Source organism: Colletotrichum gloeosporioides, assembly GCF_011800055.1.
Source record: "Colletotrichum gloeosporioides strain Lc1 chromosome Unknown consensus_66, whole genome shotgun sequence".
NCBI lineage: Eukaryota > Fungi > Ascomycota > Sordariomycetes > Glomerellales > Glomerellaceae > Colletotrichum > Colletotrichum gloeosporioides.
Genome location: NW_025544711.1, coordinates 1,611,486 through 1,627,851, shown reverse-complemented (window position 1 = coordinate 1,627,851; position 16,366 = coordinate 1,611,486). Strand labels below are relative to the sequence as shown.

Here is a 16,366-nt window from a genome sequence, read left to right as displayed (position 1 = left end):
ACTCGTATCCGGTTCTGCAGTGCGATGAAGGGCTCCGAAATCACGCTCTATCAGCTTGGAGCAAGTTTGAAAGTCTTGAATTTGACGTCGTGTAATCTGCAGACCGCAGACCCTTCTGAAAAAATTATAATACGTAGAGATACCCCAGTTGTACAAGAAGAAAAGGGTGATAATACATCATGATACCGTGAAATCCATCTCAAAAAACAATTCGTCAAGTCATTATTGAGCCCAGTGAGACATCCCTTTACCCAACTTTGGTGACCTCCGTCGTAGTCTTGCCCTGCATGTACGCCCCAAATATCCTCGTCTCTGGTACCTCAAACAGCTTGTCCGTGTCCGCCGTCGGGGAGGGCTGTGAGTACGAGAAGCTCGTGCCCGGGCAATGCGCCAGTTCCAGATCAAGGTCGTCGTCGCGGGGATATTCTTCGGTCGTAACCTCGACCTTAACTTCGTGCGTGACAAATATTTGCCCGATGCCGCTCCTGAGAACGGGCCAGAAGACGGGGAGGGAAGCGCAGATCGCGGCGACATCGATCTCGAGAATGGCGAGGACCATGGGCACCGGGGCGTACCACGTTGGGTCGAGTGTGGGGTAGGTACCTGCGCGGGAGCGGACGAGGGCGACGAGGCGCCAGGCGGAGAGCATGAGGACGCTTTGGAAGATGTGTCAGCCTTCGAAGATTGTAGACGATAAATCAGTATCAAAGAGACTTACACGCTGCCGAGAAGGAAGAGGCCAAGGACGCCCTTGCGCGACCTCTTGTTGGCTTCCTTGTTGAAGTAGAGCGGTAGCGGGATGGCGAAGATGATAAAGTCGAGGAGCATGTTGCTCGTCGCGTGGGCCTCATATGTCTTGATCAGCTCTTCCGCCACCTGTGTCCCGAAACCCCAGCGTCCTATCGTCGGCTGGCTCCAGTCCCAGTACCCGCGGACCGGGATGCAGGGGACCCAGGCGAGGAACATGAATGCGATGCCCCACATGGACGTGAGGACGATCATGACAATGGTCAGGGTGTAGGACTTGGAACCCTTTTCAAAAGTTCGGAGGTATTGAAGGAGGATGGCGATCTTGATGAACGTTGTTGACATTGGAAGGGTTCCATTGCAGATGTAGAAGATCTGGATATGTTATTAAAAAATGAGCAAGACGTGGTAGTTGATGGGAGGTGTACCTTGAGGAAGATACTCAAGTCTATTTGGAGTTCGGGGAATTTCAACAAGTGCTCTCCTAAGCCATGGTCGGTTGCGACGCAGGTACCGATACTACCTATTGATATTGATATCTGATGAAGAGGTTAACAGGTGCTGCGGCCCAGTCATGGTTTGTGAAGCTCACCATTACCAATACCACGAAGAAGTCGTCCCATCCTGCTGCCTTGACGATGAAGATGCGAGTAAATAATCTCATAAGCGCGCATAGCAAAGTGAAGACCTGTGGAAGGACGATGTCAGCCGCCAGTGATCCGCCAGACATTGAAGGCCCACATCAATCGCGACCTACCAAGAACGATATCACGATGCCAAGCATCACACTTCGATTATTAATTGCAGGCCTCGCATCATGGAGATTGTCGGCTTTCCCAATCAACTCGATAAAAGACGTCATATCGTCGATGCCCCGGTCGAGGGGGAAGAAGCGCGACAAGGAGGGAAATGGCTAATACCACTATTGATGCATGTCAAACCTCCTCAAGTCCGCTCTTGCTGTTCTCAGTTGAATCGAATGTCAATCGGTATCGATGAAAAGGGGGCGGAGTCTTGGGATTGGAATTCAAGACAAGAAACAACAAAAGAAGGAGCACAAGAGTAGATGAACTGCCATAGAAGAGGGTGTGCGAAGGCCCCGGGCCTTATGGCATCCTGGATCATGGCAACATCCGGACATGGCTAAACAGAACGCAGATCAAGACGTGCCAGCAGACTCCCGGGATTAGCAAAATGATGAAAGCGCGGCCGCCCGGAGGCGTTGGGCTTGGTTCGTACAAGCGTCAAGCGAAACGTTTCTCGGCTGGCAAGAAATGATCCACGCCAGGATGGCATTAGCCCTCCAAGGCGTTTGTCTCTCTTCGTTGTCTCTCTCTTCTGCCCCCCTGGTTCGCTTCTGGGCCTTTGCGCCCCACCAATTTACCGAATGAGGTGGGCAAATTCTCCGGGCTGCAGCAGCGTTTGCATGTATGTCGTACTACAGCGTGTGCAAACAAAACATTGAATTGTTATGAAGTGCCATTGAAGAAACGGGGGAGATTGCTGTCAATAGTAATGCCCATTCGGCTATCCCGCAATGAAAGGTCCTTCGATTACGAGGCGGGAACGATATGTCCACCGCTCTGATGAGTCTCCCTCATATGTCTATCAAGAAACTGCCGCATGGCGAACGGGCGTTCCATTCACGCCGCGGACGCACACGCCATACGAGCTTGCAGATCCCGCGTAGAACCCGGAGAGCCGGTTCCCATCCGCTTCCCCCCTGTGCCCTGTTGCCGGGAATGCTGCAAGACCCCTGCTTCATTCTGGCCCTGTGTTTAGAAAAGCGTGGCTTGCCCCAAGACTTTGGTCCGTTGCCCAGAGCTGGAATATCCACTCGACGCATGCGGGGATGGGAATGTGGCGGATGGGCAAAATACGCCGTGTTAGGATTAGGGTGATGGGTGGAAATGCTGTGGTCCTTTGCAAGGCGCCCAGCAGAAGGGTCCTGTCTGCCTCTCTCTTCTCTCTTTCTTCGGCCAAAGCGAGGCCCCCACATTACCGAATGAGACATGTTTTCTTGTTCTTCAGCAGCGGTTAGTAGTGCTGAGCTGCGTTCTGGAAGCTTGCGGGTTGTGGAGTGCCGGTGAAGCTGCTGATCCGGACGCATTCGGACGGTGAGCAGTTGTCGCAAAGGTCCAATGTTGCGAGTTTGTGGCTGATATGGAAGAGCATGCTCAGTTCCAGACGAGCAATCTTGACGCATGCGATGGGTCTGGTGCGCCCATTGGTTGGAGATGGACCTCGAACGTCATTGTTCAACCTCCCCATCATGTCTGGGCAAGCTAACTAACGACCAACTCTTTGCCTGCCCTATCGTCCTTTTCAGTCTTTTGCCTTGCCAACCGTTTCAATTGTTTTGCAGCTTTTCTGCCCGCCCGCCCTGTTTCTTTGGCTGCACCTCTTTCATGTCCCCCTTGCGAGCTTTCCCCTGAAATCGATGCAGCCCGTTCCAAAATGCGGCGTTAAATGTGGCGCGAGCATTTGGACATAACTGCGGCCCGCGGCTCCAGAATGATGGCAGGTTCGCCCGCTCGGTGTGCGTAGCACCCTCGCTTACACCCTGGCGGCGGTGATGGACTGCTCGGATACCGGTTAATAGTTATCACATCCAAGCTTGACGGCTTTTTAACCCAGTTCACACATGTTCTCGAAACGGACGGTGATAAGACCATGCGGTCGGGTGGCAAGCCACTGTCGTCTGGAACGCAACACCTCGACGCCACGTTATTTCCCTTGGGGCGTGGTTTGGGGCCTAACTGCGCGGTAGTCGCATTTGATGTGAGTTGCGAGTGCGGCTTGTAAACATGCCAGTCAACAAGCCCAGACACCCGGTAAGTGCTGGGAAAACACGTGGCTTGTCAGTCATTTTCAGACGATCTCGATCGTGAGGCACTCGTTTCTTGGCTTTGACATGATTTCTTCATTGATAATTTGATCGCGGTCTCGTCTATTCATGCTCATTCCCTCCCCCTTTAACCCAACTGCCGGCCCAAAAACAACGTGCGCGCGTCTATCGTAATTCCCACGCCGTTTGCCATGCCCCTGATTCCGATGCCATTCCAAGCATCCAAATCAGGAAATCCGCGGAGACCATCCTCGCGGTTCCCACCCCTCGCCCAATGAGACAGGAGACTACCCTCCGTGACCGTTCAAAACAACAACAAGCTCCCTATGTGCTTGCTTCTATCTAACTGGAAGCCCCGAGCTCCTCCTCGAGCTTGTTCAGCTCGCTCATCAGGCTGTGCACGGCCTTCTTCTGGTCCTCGCTGGCGGGGAGGTACGGCCTGCGGGGGTCGAAGAGCTTCTCCTGGCCCGAGAGACCGGCGCGCGGCGCCGTGAACACGGAGGCGGCGTACTTGATGGTCGCGATGCCGGCCTTGGTGGCCTGCTCAGCGAGCGCGGCCTTCTGGTGCAGCGCCAGCGCCTCGGCGGTCTTGCCCTCGCCGTGCAGCTTGTAGATGTGCGTCGTGACGCGGGGGAAGACGTTGGCGAAAGCGGCAATGCAGCCCGCGCTGCCGACCGTGAGGCCGCCGAGCAAGAAGTCGGACTGACCGCCGTAGGTGGCGAACTTCTCCGGGGCGAGCTCGGCGGACAGGCGCACGATCTTGGCGACGGCGCCGCAGGTGAGCTTGACGCCGACGATGCTGTCGTACTTCTTGGCGTACTTTGCGATGGTGGCACTGTCGAGGTCGATGCCGTTGCAGACGATGGGGAAGTTGTAGATGACGATGGGGATGGGCGACTTGGTGGCGACCTCGTCGAAGAAGCGGTCGATGACGGCGGGGGTGGTCTGCTTGCCGAAGTAGGCTGGGGGCAGGACGAGGGCGGAGTTGGCGCCGGCCTCGGCGGCGTCGGAGAGCAGCTCAAGGACCTGCTTGGTGGAGTGCGCGCCGCAGCCGGCCATGATGGGGAAGTCGGGGCCGGTGGCCTTGCGAGCGGTGGCGATGAGCGCCTTGCGCTCTTCGCGGGTGAGGAGGAAGGCCTCCGCGTTGGTGCCGAGGATGACGAGGCCGGCCAGGCCTGTCTTGGAGAGGTAGGAGTAGTACTTGGTCTGCGCCTCGAGGTCGAGCTCGTCCGTCTCCGGGTTGAAGAGGGTCACGGCCGGGGCCCAGACACCGTTGGGGGGCACCTTGGAGGGAGACATTGTGGTTGTTTGGGGTTTTGGTTCTTCAATGAGGGGTATCTAGAGGGGCTGTGAGATGAGATGCCGTGTTGCTGACTGACTGACACCTTAAGAGCTGTGAGAATATCTAAGTATGTTGTCAAAACTGATTGAAACTTGTGATGAGTGAGTGATCAGGAGTCTTTATTATGAACGATTCGGGTTTGATGACCGAGGTTGTGCTCTCCCCAGAGTCGGGATCGTATCCGTTGGATGACAAGAGTCAGATAACAGAGGGGTTACTATCGGATATCCGCACCGGGACCAGATCCGACTCCCCCGCCTTTGAGGCCGGTCTCGGCCGTGCATGGACAGGGGTATATCCGGCCGACGCCCGATCTTTTTCCACGGATATTATTACCACGGGCGGCCCCCGCCCGTAGCGCACCACTCTCATTCGTAACAGCTCACACTGAGACGCTGTCACACTGTCTGTCACTCGCATATCTGAAGAAAGTTTCGGGCTTTACAGCGCACTTTCCAGCAATCACGTAAGGCGTGTAACCCCGAAATTCCCCCGCTAACGATTTCTGCAACCAACACAGCATGCGCACACCCCAAACAGTCGACGATGGCTTCAAAAATGAATGTTGGGCCCTGGCCAGGGATCGAACCTGGGACCTCTTCCAAATTAAATGTTGAACGATCAACCCTAAGGAAGAATCATACCGCTAGACCACCAGGGCTGGTGATATCCGCTTGCCGATGATGGCTCGCTTGGATGGCGGGGCGAGAGTGGTGCCGCCATGAAGCCATGGTGGGCTCGATGGGTCTGTTTGATGGGGTTGAGCAAGACCATCACGGCGCTTCACGAGGCTCTCCCAAGTGGGTATCTGGATCTCATTCGAATCCGTGGTGAGCTGCCAAAATCGACGACTGCCGGCCGTGAGTCGTCTCGAGAGGCACGAGGGTGGGTTCGTTCTTCACTGTCTCTCAATCCTCTAATGAGTCGAGCAGAACGCACATATTTTACAAGCAGATAACAGGAAACGAATCAGAAAATAAGCACGGCAATAGAAACATACCATTTCCCCGGTGTTGGACGCTGTCCCGAACAAAATGCGGCAATACATAAGCGTAAGCTGGTAACAAGCATATGCTTTAATCATACCGGACAAGAATGAGACCAAACCGGGGTCGAAGCGCCATGCTCATTTCTTTCAGATTTTCAACTCTCAAAAATCGAATACGGAATGCTGGCAGAAACCGCAAAGTTCGGCATATCGACAATTTCAGCGATTTTCAAGTCCGCTGCGATGCTGCAGAGCATGTACGCCTCTTCCCTGGTCAAATCTCTCGTTGCAGTAAGGTGTGCGATGAGAGACCTCAAGGCCTTCTTACTCGCTTCCAATAGGTCGGAGTCAATACCCAGGACGGCGTAGACCGCCGGGTTACTCTCAACCTTGCCATGCACTGAGCCGCGAGTGTCGTAGTGCGGACTCGTGACATACGGCATATCTTTTCGGACGTTGAACCGTAGCGTGGCCTTCATGGGTGTCTCGATCGCCGTCCCGCAAACTTCGCCGTCACCCTGGGCGGCGTGTCCATCGCCACAGCTGAATAGAGCCCCCGGTACCTTGACCGGGAGATATAGCTTCGTTCCTTGGGTGATGTGTTTGCAGTCGATATTTCCGCCGGTGTCTAGCGGCGGGATGGTCGAGAACTCGCCGTCTTCCGCTGGCGCGATACCCGCGACGCCCAGGAACGGTCGGAGCGGGATCTTGATGCCCGGCTTGAAGGTGATGAAGTTGTCGGAATTCGACCAGTGGTAATGCTTCAGCATGAGCGTGTCCGGGAAGTCCGCGGCCAAGAGGCCGAAGTTGGGCATGATGCCCGTGAAGCCCCAGCCCGCTGTCTCGAGTGAGACGACCTCGACCTCGAGCACATCTCCGGGGCTTGCGCCTTCGATGTAGACCGGCCCGAAAATTGGGTCAAATGTCGATATTGGGATCGCTGAGAGATCTGAGGCTTTTGAGGTGGCTGTCACCTGGGCGCCGGATGAGTCGAGAAGATCGAAAGACACGACTTCGCCGGGGGACACGGTCAAGGCCGGCGGTGTTGCGTTGGACCATTTCAGGCGAGAGGTCGAGGGACCGATATGGTGTTTTCGCGTCATGTTGTCTTACAGAAAAATGAGGGAAAATGAGAGTCAAGTGCGAAGGAGCCTAGAGAAAGCGCGATTTTGAATGACTCTGATCAGTTTGAGTCGCTGCTAATGAGACCGTCTCGCGGGCGCAGAAGCCCGAAGACGTTGCTTATCGCCCCTAGCGATGCGGGGTATCGCGGTCGTGACGTATCGTCGGTCCAGGACAGGCCCCTGGGTATGTTGCGTCAAAATTGCCGGTTTGCCGTATTTTTGTCAGTAGGAACAACGGCTCAGATAAAGATAAGAGCGAATTGTTCCTTTTGGCCAGTTGAGCAATTAGGTTGTTCCATTTAGCTCAAACCTTTGCCGACCAAGTCCCTGCACAGCGATATTCTCCGCATTGGATCGAGCGAACACCGAGCTTCATCCCGTCAATGTGGTTATGCTTTTGATCTGCCCTCTGTTCGGACAACTCATGCAGGAATGAAGTTTGTAGTCGCATTGATCTCAGATTGGCTTCAATCCTTATAAGATCTTGGTACATCGATGTTTTGCAGGTTCGTGGGTATGAGACGAGTAAGCCCCGGTCTGTGGCTTGTTCAGCTTGTCATGAAGTGACTTGAGGGTTTTCATTTGTTGGAGATAGCGGATGCATTTTTGAAAGCCTGTAAGATGCGTACCTCATTCGACCACAACATGACTGCACCTGTGCACCAATTCCATTTTTATAATAACCTACTTACTTACTAAGATGCACCGAAGGATTCTGTGTGAACATGTCGGCCAGGCCAATCAACCAGGCTCCCGCCCGGCGGAACGGCGCGCAGGCTGAGCACAGGAACAGCTGAAAAGACTGCCCGAATCAACGTGGTTCTAATTTCGGCTCCCTGTAAGAGCCCACTTAGTTGGGTGATGTCGCTCTGCAGGATAGAATGCGACGTTCATCTTCGGAAGCCTGGAGCGTTGTCTCACTCAATTGTTTGCTTACTTCTCACAGTATACCAAGCGCTCATCTTGACACGTACATCAAAGCCTTCATCAATCGCTCGCTTGACCAATTTCGTAAGTACGCATTGCCTGCTTCAAGAGTACATCACTGATTATCCTCAATTCAAGGGTCCATGACCGATCCGATACCTGGCAGCAATGTGGCTCATTGACACTAACAACCTCCGTCTCGTTGGGGTCCAAGGGGATCCACAGGAGGACTACGCGATTCTTTCCCACACCTGGGGCGCGGACGAGGTCACCTTCTCGGTCTTCCAAGCCTTGAACGCGGCGACTGAAAACGGATCATCTTCTGCACTCGACGACATTGGTGGCCAGATCGGCGTCACAACCACAGCTGGCTACCGCAAGATCAAAAACTCGGCAGAAATAGCCAGGAAACAGAGACTGAAGTATCTATGGGTCGACACCTGCTGCATCGACAAAACAAGCAGCGCCGAACTGTCGGAATCCATCAACTCCATGTACCGATGGTACCAGAAGGCCAAAGTCTGCTACGCTTTTCTCGAGGACGTTCAACCAGTCAGCCTAAGCGACCCTTTCGGCAAGAACTCGAGCTTCAGGAAGAGCCGTTGGTTTACGCGTGGTTGGACTCTGCAAGAGCTGATTGCTCCTGCGACCGTCCAATTTTACGCCCAGGACTGGTCCTTCATCAACGCGAAGCAAGCTGGAGATGACGCGTTTCGTGGGCTCTTGACCCAAATCACTGGCATCAATGAGTCGCTGCTTGCCGGGAAGACATTGCTCTCGGATGTGAGTGTGGCGAATAGGATGCAATGGGCTGCTCTCAGGCAAACTACAAGAATCGAGGACATGGCGTACTGCCTGCTTGGTCTGTTCAATGTCAATATGCCGCTGCTCTATGGCGAGGGCATGCGGGCCTTCACCCGTCTACAAGAAGAGATTCTGAAGGAAACAGACGACCAGTCAGTCTTCCTTTGGGGCATTCCACCGGACGAGACGTCAGAGGCTGACGCGCTCTACGGACTGCTAGCACCGTCACCTCATGCGTTCTGTCAGCTAGACCTCGATCGTGTCCGTCCTCTCCCGCCATCTGAGGTGCAAGAGAGCACGCCGGCGACCGTGACTAGCCAAGGACTTCGAACAAGTCTTCTTCTATTTCCTGTTGAACCCGAGTCGGACGACTACTACGCGATGCTGGATTGTGTCGCCTCGAAGGCTGACGGGGTGGCTGTGGATTGGAATCCTGGAATTATGGTCAGGAGATTATGGGGCGATCAATTTGCTCGAATCACATCTTCGAAAGGCTCCGTTGTTTTGTTTCCCGAGGACAGCTTCGACGAAAAGAAGGGGAAATTGGAGAATGTCTACGTCAGACAGAATCCCTTTTACGCCCTTCCCGAGGTGACGATCAACCCACGAAGCCGGCGTGGCGACAATCTGACTCCGGGATATCTGGGTTTCAAGGTGTCCGAGGCATATCCTCCGGATCGATGGGACTCAAGTCTATCAGTCATCAGACCCAAGGAACCACAATCAGGACGCCCATTCGTTGTCCTTCGATTCGCTGCAGATGACCGGAGTCCAATTCCCACGGTTGACGTTGCCATCGGACTTCGTCGCATTCAAAAACGATGGGAGCTGTGCTACGAGAAGCATGCAGTTCTCGGGGATCAACTCCAACGAGTATATCAGAAACTTCTCAAGAAGGACATCACCACAGATCCATTGGCATCGAGCTCTCGCGGCCTTGGGTTCGTTAACATCGCCGTCAAAGCGACGCAACGCAGAGGCCGGCGCTTCATCCAGCTAGAGCTCTCCGGCGCGGTGCAACTCGACTCCAAATCCATCCAAAACGCCACCGTCTCAAAAGAGATCAGACGCACCCTCTCGGACGAGATATCGGAAATTACACGAACATGCTGCGTCCCCCAGAAGCTTGCGTACATCCTGCCAAAGGAGACCCGGATGGTCGAGGCCGTCAGGACCAAGTCGCCGGACATGAAGCCCTCTCCGGGATACTACGGCCTGGGCACCACGATCAACGACGTCGAGGTCGACGAGAGCAAGCCGTACGCCAACATGATCCGCGCTGTGCGAGCGAAGCGAGAGATGAAGATCAAGTCCCTAGTTTCCAAAGATCGCAGTCTTCTCGAGTGTGAAACAGAGGAGTTTGACCGCTTCAGACCAATACACTGGGCCGCAGGCATTGGCTCGCAATCTGTGATGAAGACGCTGATCAAGCTTGGCGTCGACCAGACTAGTCTTACTGGAAGCGGGCTGATGGCGATTCACGTGGCTGTTTTGAATGGCCATTTCAATCTGGTGGCCTACCTGTTGGAGGAAGAAGCATGCCTCCAGCCGCGAACGACGCCGGATTGTCTGCACAGATTCTTGACCGATAGACAGGAGTCTGTGATGCACGTTCTCGTCGCGCCAGTGTCGGTTGGACTGCACATGCAGCGAATACAGAAGATCATCGAGAACATACGAGAAGAGATGGGAGGAACACATTCTTTCGCCCATAGGAATTGGCTGGGTGAAACTCCCCTCCATCTTGCCGCCGCAACAGGGGAAGAGTTCCCTCTCAAGTACTTGATGGATGTCGCAGGACATCCTGACGCCCACCAAAGAGTAGACAGGTTCGGACGCTCAGTCCTGTTCCACGCAGCATGCGGCGGCAACCGGAATGTGATCAAGTACCTCGCGGAGCGCGGAGCGTCAGTCAATCTCAGCGACGACCTCGGCCGAAGCCCCCTTCACGCCGCCGTCACGGTTAACAACCACGATTCCGTTAGTGCTCTGCTGAACTACCACGCAAATCCAACAAGCATCACCCACAAATTTGGCCTGACGCCGCTGCACTTCGCCTGTCTGTACGGACATTCCGGGGTGATTCGCCAGCTGTCGGGGTCAACCATGGACCGCTGGTCAGCTGGCGGTCTGGCCTTCCAACCCCTCCACCTGGCTGTTGCCAACGGACACGAAAGCTGCGTCAGCCATCTGCTCGACGCCGGGTGCCAGACTGATAGCTATTGTAACAGCTATCTGAAGCTCGTGCGGTCGAAGAATGGCGTTCAATGGGAAGGGAAGCTGGTCATGTTGGATACTCCGCTCAAGCCGGCCGATCTCGCTTTCAACCTTGGCTTCAAGAATCTTGTTTCTATGTTGAAGGGGAAAGTGGTCAAAACCAACGGGGTGAACGGAGACCCGATAAGGCATACAACTTCATCGGCCGAAGTCAACGGATCAGGAAAGTCGAACGTGACTACGGGCCCGTTGTGGGGTCTGCTCGGACTTGAGATGCTCGACGACTAGGCATATCAGGGAGTTGGGTTGAATCTCATCCGGCCAAAGTGGAAAGTGGCGGAGAGTATCCGGAAAGGGTTAGAATGTACAATTGAAGACGAAGTACGTCGTGGTATATCTGTAGCGTGCTTTCATCATTTGGTCGTTCCGTCTCAACTGAGAGACAGTCTGTGTATGAGCGATAGGGTCTTGGAGGTTGGATATGAGACACATACGCTGTCAACGCTGAGTACTATTAGATGCGTGTGAATATACTTAAATCAATTGGCCCATTTAACTCCTCTATAATGCTTCCACGCAGGTATCATCAATCCTCACGCCTCGACCGCGCCCCAGGCACCACCGCCCGGCGACTGGATAATCACCCTCTCCCCAGCCCTCAACTTCGTCGTCGCCTTCGCCCCAAGATTCACCACTCTCTCCTCCCCATTCTTCATATCGTCCCTCACAATAACCAAGTTCACACCCGCCTCGCCGTCGCCTCCACCCTCCATGCCATACGGCCGCCTGCTCCGGCGCTCGCTGAGAATGGAGCACTGCACCGGCACGCGGAACTCAATCTCCCTCACCGTGCCGTCGCCGCCGCGGTTGCGGCCCACGCCGCCCGAGCCCGCGCGCAGCTGGAACCGGCGCAGCACGCACGGATACCGCTTCTCAAACACCTCGGGGTCCGTGATGCGCGTGTTCGTCATGTGCGTGTGCACGCCGCTCTGGCCTGCCCACGTCGGCCCCGCGCCCGCGCCGCCGGCAATCGTCTCGTAGTACCCGAACCCGTCCTTGTGCTCGCCCGTCACGGGGTCCTTGCCGCCCGTGCCGAAGGTGAGGTTGTTGCAGCAGCCCTGGCTGGCCGCGGACGCGCGGAACGCCTTGAGGACCACGTCGGTGATACGCTGCGAGGTGAGCACGTTGCCGCCGACGACGGCGAGCCCCGCGCCCGGGTTGAGGATGCTGCCGTCCGGGATGACGATGTCGATCGGCGCGAGGCAGCCCTGGTTGAGCGGGATCTGCGACGAGATGAGCCCGCGCAGGCAGTAGATGATAGCGGAGTGGGTGATTGCGATCGGGGCGTTGGTGTTGCCGAGGACCTGCGGGCCGGTGCCGGTGAAGTCGAAGGTCGCGGAGCCGTCGGGGGAGACGGTGATCTTGAGAGAGATGGGGGTGCCGTCGTCCATGTAGTCGACGGCGAGGAGGGGCTCGGGGCCGAACTTGGCGAGGGTGGATTGCATGAGCTCGCGCACGGCGTGCTCGGCCGTGTGCTGGATTGCGTACATGTAGCGGTGGACGGTGGCGAGGCCGTTTTCGGCGATGAGGGCCTTGATCAGGGCGATGCCCTTGGCGTTGGCGGCGATCTGGGCCTTGAGATCCGAGAGGTTGTCCTGCAGTCTGCGGGTGCCGGAGCAGCCGTCGTACTGGGCGGGCTCCTCGAGCAGCAGGCGACGGACTTCGTCTTCGTTGAAGCGGCCCTCACTGACCAGCTTCGTCGACTCGATGGCGGCGCCCTCCTGCCAGAGAGCGGACGACGTCGGCGGCATGGAGCCGGGGAGGATGCCACCGATATCCGCGTGGTGGCCGCGAGAGGCGACGTAGAAAGCAATCTCCTCGCCGTCGAAAACGGGCGTGATGACGGTGATGTCGGGCAAATGCGTTCCTCCGCACGACGGGTGGTTGGAAACGAGGACGTCACCGTCCTTCAGCTTGCCGTTCCACAGGTTGTGCTGGTAGCGCACGGCGAACTGCATAGAGCCGAGATGCACAGGGACGTGGGGAGCGTTGGCGACGAGGCCACCGTCGGGGCTGAAGATGGCACAAGAAAAGTCGAGACGCTCCTTGATGTTGGTGGACACGGCCGTCTTTTGCAAGGTGCGACCCATCTGTTCGGCAATGGACATGAAGCGATGACCGAAGACGGTCAGTTGAACAGGGCTGAACTCCTCCTGCTCGCCGTTGGTCTTGGCGACGACCTCCTTGGGCGCGCGGTCGATGACAACGTAGCTATCGAGTACAGTAGCAGTCGACGCAGGCGTAACGAGAATGGTCTGCGTATTGTCGATAATCAAAGCCGGGCCGGTGATGCGGGCGCCAACAGGGATGGTCTGCAGCTCATAGATCGCAGTGTCGAGGTGGCCATGGCCCTCAAAGTAGACCTTATTCTTGCCGCTGGGAGCCGGGGTAGCCGCGGTCGAGCCCGCGACGGCCTTCATCTGCGCAAAGGGACTCTTCTCAACCTTGGCGCGAGCGGCGCCCGTCGCGCGGATGCGGATGTCGTCAACGATGATGTCCTTCTCGGGGAAGTGGAACCCGAAGCCGCGACGGTGCGCGTCCTCAAATTCCGTCTTGAAGTTCCAGTCGGCGCCCTTGAGGATCATCAGGGAGCTGCTCGAGCCGGCGTATCGCATGTTGAGGTAGGCGTCGTGGGTGATGCGGTCCTCGGCGAAGCCCTGCTTCACGAGCTCAAGGGTGGCTTGGGAGGAGAGGTCCTCAAGTTGCTGCTGAATGCTTGCGGCGGTCTCGTCCGAGTAGGTGATGGCGGAGGGGCGCTGGATCTCGTGCACAACGTCGGCCAAGGACATGCCGTAGGCTGACAGGATGGAGGAGTACTTGTGGATGATGATACGGGAGATGCCCAGGACAGTCGCGACGGAGCACGCATGCTGGCCACCCGCACCGCCGAAGCAAGCAAGGTGGTGAACACCAGCCTCGTAACCGCGGGCTTCAGTGAGGGCACGGATAGGGCTGGCCATGCCCTCGTCGGCAACCTTCAAGAAACCCAGAGCAACCTCCTCGGGGGAGAGAAGAGACAGGCCAGAGGCCTCGCGGTCCTTGTTGATCTGGCTGGTGAGGTCGAGGAACTTGGAGGCTGTGACTTCGCGGTTCAGGGGCTCGTTCTCCTTGGGGCCGAAGACCTTGGGGAAGTACTCGGGCAGAAGCCTGCCGAGGAACAAGTTGGCGTCCGTCACGGTGAGCGGGCCGCCCTTACGGTAGCAGGCCGGGCCGGGGTGAGCAGAAGCGGACTCGGGCCCGACGTTGAAGAGACCATTCTTCCACGTCAGAATCGAACCACCTCCGGCAGCCACAGTGTGAATATCGAGCTGCGGCGACTGAATGGCAATGCCGGCGGTCGTCGTCTCGAACACATGGTCGTAGACACCAGCGTACCGAGAAACATCGGTGGAGGTACCACCCATATCGAATCCAATCACCGGACGGCGCTCCTCATCGTCCCAGGAGGTCTGCGCGTAGCCGACGACACCACCGGCAGGACCGGACAGGATGGCCTTCAGACCGCTGAACTTGCGGTAGTCCACGAGGCCGCCGTCCGACTGCATGAACTCGATGCGGGTAGCAGCCGCCGCGAACCCGCCCTTGAAGTTGGCCGAGATGGAGTCGATGTACTGGCGAATGACGGGGGTGAGGTAGGCGTCGGCCACGGCGGACATGCCGCGGGGCACGACGTTGATCATGGGCTGGACCTCCGACGACAGCGTCACGGAGAAGCCCATCTCGGCCGCGACGCGGCCCACCAGCAGCTCATGGTCCGGGTACGCGTACGAGTGGATGAAGACGACGGCGATGGACCGGAAGCCCTGCTCGCGGACCTTCTCCAGCTGCGTCTTGATCTCGGCCAGGTCTGGCCTCTTCAGGACCCGGATGGTCTCGCCGGTGATGGCGGTCACCAGCTCCTTGTCGTTGGGTGTGGGGGTGGTCTTGACGGAGGCCGGGTCCTCGGTGTAGTCCTCCATGGTAATGCGCTCGTCGACCTCGACGACTTCGTCAAAGAGGACCTCTGGCCTCGTCACCGAGAGATCGAAGATGTTGGGTCTGGACTGGTTTCCGATGGCTAACAGGTCGCGGAAGCCCTTAGTTGTGATGAGGGCGACGCGCTCTCCTTTCCTCTCGAGAAGGGCGTTTGTGGCTACTGTGGTGCCCATGCGGATGGACTCGACGTGGAAGAGGTCCAGGAGCTGGCCTCTGGGTAACGTCTCCCCGGTGACCATCTCGAGGATTCTGCGGATGCCTTCGGTGGGAGCATCTTGGTAGTTGGCCGGGTCGACGGAGAGAAGCTTGAGGATGATGTCCTCTCTGCCGGGGATGGCGGCGTGCACATCAGTAAAGGTGCCGCCTCTGTCGATGGAAATGCGGATACGATGTGACTTGACAGTCATGATGAATGTCTGAGTTCGACTTTTGCGAAAAGTCGAAAGGGTAATGATGATGAAGAGAAAAAGGAAACGTGGCAGGGGTATCAGAGAGCAATTGAGCCACAGCAACACGAATGAAGATGGGATAAGTCAACAACAGATAGATGTTCACTGTTGAGGGTTTATACTCAAAATGGTTCTCACTATGAGTTTGTCACGATGTGTGAAAGAACAGCTTAATAATTTGCCGTTGGGATCGGTAAAATGGGGCGTCGGAAGACGTCTGCGATCGAGGAGAGGATTGTCCCTGAAACCGGCCTCTCGCGTTGCGCCATGGAGTCGCCCAGGCGATTCATGATCGGGAATTCACGCATCAAAGGCATAGACACAGCTGCCGGGCTGCCTTCACTCGGCCACAACGGCTTCCAGGCGCCATCGGCCTTTGCACCGGAGGTCGTCGGCGGGGGGGAAACGGCCAAGCTGAGAGTTTCGCTGCTGCGTCTGCGGAGTGGGTCCCCGATCAGAGAATCTACGAATGAGAATGGAGGTAATGGCCGATACTTGATAAGGCATGATGGCGAATGATGAAGTAGGATTGCGAGATATGAATTCGAGCGCGAGACAGGCAAACGCCCGACTGCAGCCGTCGGAGTGGGTCCCCGACGATATCGGCCTATCGACGGCATTTGATTGGATCTCAGGGGAAGTCAGCCTCGGATCATCCCCGGGCCGGTCAGCTCCACTGCGGGCAGGGGGTCCGGCCGTCGGCTGGTCTGTGCATCGGCAAAAAGACCGACTTCGCGATTGGAGGCGCCTTGGTCATGAAAACATGTCACTCGCTGCCCATCGCCGTTGCATTTCACCGTGTCTTCGGTGTCGTCCTTTGGAGGCAGTGGAGCAATACCCCATAAAGCCCGATCCTCCAGGCCCCATGCTCTCACGAAGCCATGA

General features: G+C 56.6%; 6 protein-coding genes across 6 annotated transcripts; 2 read left to right on the top strand and 4 right to left on the bottom strand.

Annotated features, from left to right (window-relative positions):
- Positions 1-247: 247 nt before the first annotated feature.
- On the bottom strand, positions 248-1,609 carry GCG54_00015078 (uncharacterized protein; the record flags this gene model as incomplete). Its single annotated transcript, XM_045414893.1, has 5 exons — positions 248-656; positions 719-1,122; positions 1,176-1,286; positions 1,340-1,435; positions 1,505-1,609. The coding sequence occupies 5 exons, from the start codon at positions 1,607-1,609 to the stop codon at positions 248-250; spliced, it is 1,125 nt and encodes a 374-aa protein (XP_045261015.1).
- A 2,328-nt stretch (positions 1,610-3,937) lies between these two features.
- Positions 3,938-4,894, bottom strand: GCG54_00015077 (putative 4-hydroxy-2-oxoglutarate aldolase; the record flags this gene model as incomplete). Its single annotated transcript, XM_045414892.1, has 1 exon — positions 3,938-4,894. The coding sequence occupies one exon, from the start codon at positions 4,892-4,894 to the stop codon at positions 3,938-3,940; it is 957 nt and encodes a 318-aa protein (XP_045261014.1).
- A 1,186-nt stretch (positions 4,895-6,080) lies between these two features.
- Positions 6,081-7,028, bottom strand: GCG54_00015076 (putative formamidase; the record flags this gene model as incomplete). The annotated part of the gene is made up of 1 exon (XM_045414891.1): positions 6,081-7,028. One exon carries the CDS (start codon positions 7,026-7,028, stop codon positions 6,081-6,083), a length of 948 nt encoding a protein of 315 aa, XP_045261013.1.
- A 1,116-nt stretch (positions 7,029-8,144) lies between these two features.
- On the top strand, positions 8,145-11,285 carry GCG54_00015075 (Vegetative incompatibility protein HET-E-1; the record flags this gene model as incomplete). The annotated part of the gene is made up of 1 exon (XM_045414890.1): positions 8,145-11,285. The coding sequence occupies one exon, from the start codon at positions 8,145-8,147 to the stop codon at positions 11,283-11,285; it is 3,141 nt and encodes a 1,046-aa protein (XP_045261012.1).
- A 278-nt stretch (positions 11,286-11,563) lies between these two features.
- Positions 11,564-15,118, top strand: GCG54_00015074 (uncharacterized protein; the record flags this gene model as incomplete). Its single annotated transcript, XM_045414889.1, is given in 2 exon segments — positions 11,564-13,849; positions 13,862-15,118. The coding sequence occupies 2 exon segments, from the start codon at positions 11,564-11,566 to the stop codon at positions 15,116-15,118; spliced, it is 3,543 nt and encodes a 1,180-aa protein (XP_045261011.1).
- Positions 11,591-15,439, bottom strand: GCG54_00015073 (uncharacterized protein; the record flags this gene model as incomplete). Its single annotated transcript, XM_045414888.1, has 1 exon — positions 11,591-15,439. The coding sequence occupies one exon, from the start codon at positions 15,437-15,439 to the stop codon at positions 11,591-11,593; it is 3,849 nt and encodes a 1,282-aa protein (XP_045261010.1).
- Positions 15,440-16,366: the final 927 nt, after the last annotated feature.